The sequence below is a fragment of the Schistocerca nitens genome, chromosome 4, assembly GCF_023898315.1.
Source record: "Schistocerca nitens isolate TAMUIC-IGC-003100 chromosome 4, iqSchNite1.1, whole genome shotgun sequence".
Taxonomy (NCBI): domain Eukaryota; kingdom Metazoa; phylum Arthropoda; class Insecta; order Orthoptera; family Acrididae; genus Schistocerca; species Schistocerca nitens.
This window is the reverse complement of record NC_064617.1, coordinates 871,884,200-871,893,860: the sequence shown is the minus strand read 5'-3', so window position 1 is coordinate 871,893,860 and position 9,661 is coordinate 871,884,200. Positions and strand designations below refer to the sequence as shown.

The 9,661-nt window shown below is 40.0% G+C and overlaps 1 protein-coding gene across 1 annotated transcript; it reads right to left on the bottom strand.

Annotated features, from left to right (window-relative positions):
* Positions 1-4,628: 4,628 nt before the first annotated feature.
* Positions 4,629-6,246, bottom strand: LOC126253359 (uncharacterized). The gene is made up of 2 exons (XM_049954632.1): positions 5,991-6,246; positions 4,629-5,831 (listed from the first exon to the last, which is right to left on the bottom strand). The coding sequence occupies exons 1-2, from the start codon at positions 6,009-6,011 to the stop codon at positions 5,073-5,075; spliced, it is 780 nt and encodes a 259-aa protein (XP_049810589.1). The 5' UTR covers positions 6,012-6,246; the 3' UTR covers positions 4,629-5,072.
* Between the last annotated feature and the right edge of the window lie 3,415 nt (positions 6,247-9,661).

Here is a 9,661-nt window from a genome sequence, read left to right as displayed (position 1 = left end):
AGTATCCTTAATTACCAATATTCACTTTTCCACATAATCACCAGCCAATTGGATACATTTCTGCCAACGGTGAACAAGTTTTCTGAAGCTGTCACGGAAGAAGTCGACACACTGTTTCTGCAACCACAGTCTAACAGTTTTTTCAACCTCTTCACCAGAAGCATAATGATGTCCCTAAAGATTACCTTTCATTATCGGGAACAGATGGAAGTCAGACGGTGTTAAATCTGGACTGTATGGAGGATGTCGTACGGTGGTAAGATTCAGTCTCTGTAGTTCTGCTGTGGTGGCACGTGAAGTGTGTGATTTGGCATTGTCATGCTGCAGGAAAACATTTCCCTTTTGGACCTTTGCTAGCCATCGTTTCAAAGTTCAGAGAATTTATTGTTGTTCCACAACCAAGGAAATCAATATGGATAGCACCGTCTGCGTCACAGAACACTGTGGCTATGATTTTTCCAGTCTTGAATTTCCTTTTCCGGGGCAAGTCTTTGTGGCAATATTCCATAGACTGACGTTTCGTCTCCAGGTCGTAATGGTGTACCCACGTTCGTCTCCTGTCACAACTGAATGGAGAAAGGCTTCACCTTCATTCTTGTAACATGAGAGGAGTTCCTGGCAAATTTCAAGTCTGTATGCTTTCATTTCAGGAGTCAGCAGCTGCGGTACCCATCATGCACAGATCTTCTGATAGCCAAGCTAAGCAATAATGTGACCCACACGTTCTTGTGAAATGCTCATTGTGGTTGCAATTTCTATCTGAGTGATACGACGATCGTCACGAATCAATCTGTCAACATTTTGTTTTTGAAACTCCGTGGTTGCTCTCACAGGACGTCCAACACTTTGTTTGTCACGCACGTCAGATGTTCCTGCCTCAACGTCTTTAAACTTACTTGCTCAACGATGCACAGTACTCACATCAACACAATCACCATAAACTGCTTTCATTCTCTTATGAATCTCCTTTGGGGTGACACTTCCTGCTGTCAAGAATTCAATGACTGCACGTTGGTTAAATTGCATTGACCAACCGTCTGCACAAGGTTCTATACTTTACACTGTAACAACACAACCATTCAATGCTAAGGCTTCCTGCCAAGTAGAGCTGTAGAGAGGAGCACAGAACAAGAAAAAAGAGAAACGCAAGCCCCGTGTTAAAAGTGGGAAACACAGACCGACAGCAGCGCCTCAAGTGGTAGGGAGATGAACTAAAATATGAAAACATTGCGGATTGCATCCCCCTTAGTTTACTTACATTGTAGGTTTTTATTTTTATTTTAATTCTATTACCTTATTTTCTGGGCGTGCTATGTAATTATTTTGGTTGCCATCATAACAAAATAATTGAAACACAGCTATAGCACACTGTACTACAGCAGAGAGAAATCTATTCAGTAATGTTTTCAGTCTATTTTTGACGTTTGCGTCCGACAGACAAGAAAACATGATAGGAGCAGCGACTGTCAGGCGCAAACGTCAAAAACAGACTTTTAAATTGACATGCTTATATTGTTATCTATCAATATGTAAAAGCTCCAGCATGTTTTATGGTTCATAAGAACTAGATGCAACACTTGAAACTGAGAGTAAGTCGAAACAAGCTTGTAGTGTAAATAATTGGAGCAAAAGAAAAATAACATTGTAGCAGCTAAAATGGAGTACAAATATACCTCAATAATGTCATAATTTTTACGTCATACAAGCTGCTGGATCAATGGAGGAAAAAAGCCTATTATTAAGAGAATAAGAAGCAGTTAAAGAGATTCAATTAAGAAATATTTGTCACAGTATTAATTAATGAAGATTTCTAAAATTTGTTACAACTATGTTTCAGGACTATAAGTTCTGAGTAACTGCCCAGCAAACTTGCACTACTGACCATTAATTCCTTAAAAAAGGTTCCTACATCTTACGACTGTAAATGCTTCAACACAAAAAAGAATACATCAATAACAGGTACCAAAAGCAGGAAAGGTGGGTAAAAACAGTGAAATGAAAACAAAACTTACTTTTTATTTCTCAAGCACACAAGAAAAATTTTCCTTTAACTGTTATAAAGCTTTAAACCTTTTATTGAATTTGTCTTTAACAATATCAAGTCTTTTATTTCTGATGGTGTGTTTCCAATCTTTCACATACTTGTAAAGCAATAGAGGTACACTTATCTTAAAATACACTGTTCAGAAAAATGGGCCTTGCAAAAAGTTATTTCCTCTGGAAACTTAAACAGTGAATAGAACGTATTCTCCAATTGTTCCTGGTGTCCACATTTATCTAAGAATGCATACAACTGACTATGAACATTTGGAAATACGAAAGCATCCGATCCCGCCCGTCTGCTTTGACCCATGACGTCACAAATATGGCGGAAACAACCATAAACCACGATTCCAATATGGCGCATATAAAGTCGTTACGTACACATTATGAGGACGAAAATACATCGAGAAACAAACACACACACACTTTCCACAAAAAGCCTAATAAAAGTAACGGAACAAGCGCGGGAAATGGGGTGTTTTTGGGTGGGGGCAAACTAAATATAAACAAATTTAGACACCCACCCCCATACAAAACCACACAAAACGACGAAAAAAACCGGCATCACAAAACTCCCCAAATACCACTAAACACAGTATCATCTGGAATCGGACACTACCCTTGACCTATACAGCTCAACAGCAGCTCCAGATCCCATAAATTAGGATCAAACAATTCCCTTGGCCTATATAGCTCAGAAACATCTCCCGATACCAATACCAACATACACAGCCACACATTGGTATCAAACACTTCCCTTGACCTGCGCACTGTTAATTTTATCCGTCAGATCCATTCCTGAACAAAAACAACAACCGATTAATTTTACTAAAATTACCACACGACGTACAGCGAACAACACTAAATTAACCTTCGCACAAAATCGTTAATTCACTGCAACGAATTCCACTACAAACACAGCCGACACCCGAACAATTCTGGATAATGAGCAAAAGCAAACTGAGCCCATCACACCACACAAACGAAAACCCTGAACATACCACCAGAGGGCACAACAAACAACAACACAACAACATCTACAAACACGCCACACTCACAAACCAAACTCCACACTGTCATGATGTCACACGACAACACCCTTACGTCACGGGTCAAAGCCGACGCCTGGCATCGGACACTAAAAAACGACATTAAGCTGTCACTAGCACACAATAATTTTGGGTTTAAAGCATCATATTCTTTGACACTTGTTAATAAATGCTCTGTGGGCGTTGGTGAGAACAGAGTTGTTTTACAGTCACTACAGTTGGTTTCAGGTGTTACACCCATATTTCGTAGAATGTAACCAGCTACATATGCTAGTGCTTGTCTGTCATTTCTTACATCAGCCCCACCACTACCAGCAGCAGCTTCATTATCAGCAAGGGCACAATATAAAGCACATTGATCCATAATCGAATGGTCTGTTGTGGAGTCAAGAAAGTTGTCATCACTAGCTCCCAAAAATTGCCTTAATTTGCTTAATGGCATGCATCTATAATCCTCACAATTACCTAGCGAATTTGTAGGTATGGGCATGTTATTGACTATAACTGTTTTCAATGCTGCTTTGAAGTGAAAGCAAGTTGGGTTGGTGTTTGCAACACCATGCTGCCTCACACAACAAAATACATTCTCCACTGGGTCTTGACTGAAAGCCCTCATGCTTAAAAAATTAAAGCAATTTTTTAATCTGTTCCTCATGAACATCCATGATCTTATTGTAGTTTGCCACCCACTTATGAAACTGAACATATTTGTCTTATCTCTCCCTGTGCCTAGCTCCAACACTTTCCAATTTTCCATTTCCTTTAACAGACTGTACCACATTTCAATATGTGGGGACTCTGCAGAGAGGGCACACTTATAAGACTTGCCATCTTGTGGATAACAATAGGAACTGTTCAGTGAATCAAATAAACAATCCATCTTTTCAACAAATTCTGCAGTGTATATTGCCTCAGCAGGTAAGATATTAAATGCCACATAAGTTTCAATAACTGCAGCAACTGTATGACTAAGCTGGGCTGCAGCTACCTTGACTTTCATTTTAGTAAAAGAATCCATTAATTCAAAATTATTTCTATGTAGTTTTGGCAATGTCTTAAACATCTTCTGCTGATCCAGAAGAAAAGCCCTGTGAATATATTCAAAACTGGCCTCTTTTTTAAACCCAAACTGTATTTTATTTCCTAGCAGAGCATTTCTAGTATTTTTTAATAGATGTGGGACATCAAAAATGACTGCAATAGGTTCATCTCTGACTAAAAAATAAAATGGACTGGACTCAGTAGATTTCTCACAGCAGAGTTCCTTCAGTGCTCTCTGGTTGGTTGCACCCTGGTCACAAACTGTAAAAACTACCTTTAGCCCTATTTCTTACAATTGCCTTATGACATAGGTAATAAGACTTTTTAAAGTGATACTTGAAACTGAGTTGTGAGTGAAATAATAAGCAACAACCTGCTTCCAGCATTTGTGTGTGCCTCTAACCATGAAAATGCATTATTTGCATGAACATTTGACCCCCCCCCCCCCCTAAATGCCCTAAATCTTTAAACACTGACATTTCTTGTTTGCTTGCATTATAATACAACCCTCTTTCTGAAGACATTTCATCAAACAACAAAGCATAATATTTATCACTGTTGTTCATTACTTCAACTTCTGCTTTCATTACTTTCATGACCGAAGTATTCAATCCTAGTTCAAAAGGTATAGAAGACAACAGACATTTCAGATGCCTCAAAGAAGGAAGATAAAAATGAACTGACAAAAATTTGTATACGCGGGGACTTCGTTTTTATAAGGATAACGCAAATACTTTGTCCTCGGGTGTCCATCGCCTTGCATTTGCTGATCGATGAGCATTTTGTAATTGGCTGTTTATGAAATCTTTGGTAACAGAGTTTAAAATAGATTCTGTGAAAGAGAAAGTATTGCTGTCATATAAATCTTTAAGTGCTTTCTGTTCTGATTTTTCATTATGTAGCTTTGCTTTTAGTTTTAATAGCCTTGTTAGAGTATTCCTATGAATCTTGTACATTTTTGATTTCCTCATTACCAAATGTTTCAGATAAGAATGTGTACTCACTATCTGCAGATTCATTTTGAAGGGAGATAAAAAATTTAAGAGGTGCATCACTCAATGAATTACTCTGCTCAGCACAACTAGTGCTAGGTAATTCTCTAACACCAGTTTCACCCCTGGTATTGGCACCTGTATAATAAAGATTTTCCATGGTACCACCAGTGCTTGGTAAGTCTAATTCACTATTAACACCAGTTTCACCTGATCCACTTCTGGTACAAACACCTACATGAGGACTACTTGCCACAGCACAACTAAGGCTTTGTAGTTCATTAACACCAGTTTCACTTCTGGTATTAGCAGCTGTAAAATGAACAGTTGCCATAGCACCACTAGTGCTTGGTAGGCCCAATTCACTATTAATAACAGTGTCACCTGATTCACTACCTATTTTGGCAATTTCACAAGGAACACCTGTCACATGTTTTGGAAACACACGCCTGTTTAGCCTATGCCTAGTTTTATTCATAAAATCTTCTTCGAAAAAATGATCTTCACAAACAAAATAAGAAGCACAGTTCACACCTGGTGACAGTTTACAAACACTCTTCCACTTTAGAATCAACTCTTGAGGTTGTTTTGGAAACCTGTAGAAATGCTTGTTGCAAATTTCTTCCGTTGAACCCACGTAATTGTCAGATGAACAGCTGGGGAACTTGCAGGAGTATTTCAACGTCAATCTGTTGTGTTGAATATTCTGAAAAAACATAAAAGTCTTCATTAAATAAAACTACTACAGACATGTCAAAGTTATTTAAATAAACTAACGGAAACCACACTGCCTAATTCACGATAGAAGAGAATACATTTCATTTATAGGCTACGAGATTATTTAATGAAAAATTAAATGTCTTACCTTACAATTAATTGTGGACATTTTTCAGCAGGAAATCTCTTCAATCCCACGGTGAACCTTATGAATTTAAAGGAAAAAAAATCTGTTTATAATGAAGATGAGTAGTGTGTAAATATGAAACAAATACAAAGACGACTGTAACCGAGGACCACAGACTTCAGTCCTGAGCAAGACGATAGAATATTTCAAAACAACCACCATTGTAGCACAGTCTAACATAACAGTCGCGACACTCACTGCTGTGAAAGTTGTTGCCTTTTGACAGATTGAGCGACACTAGCGCTCAAGGCGGCGGGTAAGGTGAACGTCAGACGCGTCGTAAGCATAATGTTTGTTTACATCAATTTACTATGTAATTTCCGAATTATTCGAGTTAGTTTCTTGCCTCCAAGAGTTTGTGTAGTATCAGAAGGCATATATGTTTCTAAAAACGATTCTAAAATAAGCGCAAGTATGGACAAAAACCATGAATAGAGTGGCAAGCTACAACACATTCGTGAAGAAACACTTGTGATATTTGACAGAATTGCAGCTTACCACGTTGATATCAAAAGAATATAAACACACAGATTCACATGTAAGAAGCACAGACATGTACCTCTACATGCGAAAGCGATCGACAGCTCATTTATAGTTCTGTAGGCCTACTGTGTTTGTCATTGTCGCCTGTTGCCACAAGTACATCCTTCATCTCTGTATTATTCTAAGTGGGACATGCAACTGCCAAATAGTGGAAGAAATATGCTGAAAACATTATAATGAGCTGATTACATTACATTTCACGATAAACCAAATATTTGAATAATTTTCAAACAATCTGTCTGTAGGCACTTGTCCCGTAATAGCTTCGCTCGATCTGCACATTCTGGCACTTCACACGCTTTTGTAAGACACGAACAGCTGCACAATCTAACCACTTCATCGCCAAAGCAGGTCTGTGTTGATGTTCACACGAATCTGGCACTGATACATGGAGAGTTGAACTGGCTGCTTCTGTGTCATAGGACTGTTTTACAGCTTTAGATTGACTGTCGAATCTTTGTGGCAGTTTCCTCTTCATCGTCAGTTGAGGTGGCTTATTTGGAATGTCAAACAGTGTGGGTACTGCATTCCACACGAGTTTGTTATTGTCTGCGTTCATGAACTGGTTTTGTTCGAAATGTAGCGGGCAAAACCTAATATTATTGTACAGGTAAACTTAGTCTTTCTTCATAAGGTCTTCTCGTCTGCTATTAACTAGCCATTTTCTGCTCCTAAAACGAAACATTCATCATTTATACACATATAGTTTGCAAGTGAATCCTGACGATACAGTTTAGTATCATGATGGTATATACCCCTCAGGATCCTTAGGAAACCTAAAAAAAGATAGCTGTTGTGTCTTCTTCCTGTTGTTGCTGCAATTTGTTGCGCTACAAACGCTCCCCATGGTAAAAACCATTGTATAAATCAAAATAAACAATCACTATTTACTTTCACGATCGCGCTGAAGTCACAGTTCAACCTACCGGCCGCTTGGGGCGCTGCTGGCGCTGTAGGCAACAAAATCGAGGCGAAGTGTCGCGACTGTTATGTTAGACTGTGATTGTAGTTTAGACAGCTCTCATTGGTCAATTCCGGCTCCGTTTGACCCCTAGCGCCTCTAGTGGTCTGGAATGGAACTACGTAGCTTGTTGCCTCTTCGCCCATATAGCTTTAACCCCCGTGGAGTCATCTATCGTTTGATCCTGTAGTTGAACGTGACCCGAGACACCTGGACTCGCAAAGGATCATGGTAGCTTGACGCTAGAGCCATCTATCGGAAGGTCCGGTAGTCGAGCATCCCACATTTCGCTAGCTTTAGACGCCTGTAAGGGGTAGTGATATGCACGCGAACAGAAGGCGGTAGCATCGCGTACACAAAGTGTAAGAGGGCAGTGCATTGGCGGAGATGTCAGTTGTACTAAGTTGATTATTGATTAATGTGAAAAGGTGTTCGACGTGATAATGGCAGCGCGACGGGAATTAACGGACTTTGTACGTGGAATGGTATTTGGAGCTAGATGCATCGGACATGCCATTTCGGTTGTCGTTTTGCAATTAAATATTCCGCGGTCCACAGTGTCAAAAGTGTGCTCGAGATACCAAATTTCAGGCATTACCTCTCACCACAGACAACGCAGTGTCCGCCGGCCTTCACTTTATGACTAAGAGCAACAGCTTTTGTGTAGAGTCCTCAGTGCTAACAGACAAGCAGCACTGTGGACAATATCCTCAGAAATAAATGTGGGATGTACGACGAACGTATCCGTTAGGCGAAATTTTGCATTAATGGGCAATATCAGCGGACAACCGATGCGAGTACCTTTGGCAACAGCACTACATCGCCTGGAGCGGTTGGACCTGGAAAATTGTGGCCTGATCAGGTGATTTCAGTTGTAGACGCTGAAGCTAGGGCTCATGTGTGGCACAGACCCCATGAAGTCATGGAGCCAAGTTGTCGACAAGGCACTGTGCAAGCTGGTGGTGGCTGCATAATGGTGTGCACTGTGTTTACATAGAATAAACTGGTTCCTCTGGTCCAACTGAACCGGTTATTCATTGGGAATGGTTGTATTTGGTTGCAAATGGTCTCCAAGTAGCCATTCGTGGACTTCATGTATCCAAACAATGATGGAATTTTTATGGATGAGAATGTCTCATGCCACCAATTGTTTGCAGTTGGTTTGAAGAACATTCTGAACAGTTCAAGTGAATAATTTGGCCACCCAAATCGCCTGACATGGATCCCATCAGACATTTATGCTACATAATCGAGTGGTCTGTTCGTCTACAAAATCCTGCCCCAGCAACACTTTAGCAGTTATGGACGGCTATAGAGGCACGGTGGCTCAATACTTCTGCAGGGGATTTCCAGCGAGTTGTTGAGTCCATGCCACGGCGAGTTGCTGCACTACGCTCGACAGGAGGAGGTCCGACACGATATCAGGAGGTATCTCATGATTTTTGTCAGCTTAGTGTGTAACATGAATGTGTTTTTCGAAGTTCAGCGCCGCGTCTCAGTGTAGCAATAGCAGGTATGTTGAATCGTCTGGAAAAAGATTGAGGGCTGTGTTTCAGCTCTGTTCTATAAAGATTCATATCTGAATTGAGTTTAGGTCAGTGGAAGAACGCTGCTATGGTGAAGCAACTGGTGTAGTTACCCACAAATAATGTAACAATTAAAGAAATATGAGTTTTGCCGCAGTTAATAAAACCATAGTACTAGTCATTGTGGTCCTCCACATTACGCTAGAACTGAATCATAGACCATGTTTAAAGAAGTGTTTGAGAATTCTGTAATGGACAAATAGACTGCATTCCAAATTCCAATGTAGAGAGGGGGAGCGAAGGGTACTTCCTTGTGCAACCACACTTCTCCCTCTCCCCTCCATCCCCCTCCCCCACCCCATTCCGACCTGCCCCTGTTTCTCGTAGATGCCCAAGGAAGCAAATCGCCTATTGTCTTCTTACAGGCATGAGGTAAAGCAAGTGTTAAACCTCGTAGTTAGCAAGTACAGTAAGTTGTTAGGGCAAGATCTAAAATTCTGATAAACTCAAACAGGCTTTCTATGATTGAATGTTACATAAATTGTAGTAATCGTTATCTCAGATACGTACTATTAGATAATTACTGTTTTTTTGTGTTTGTT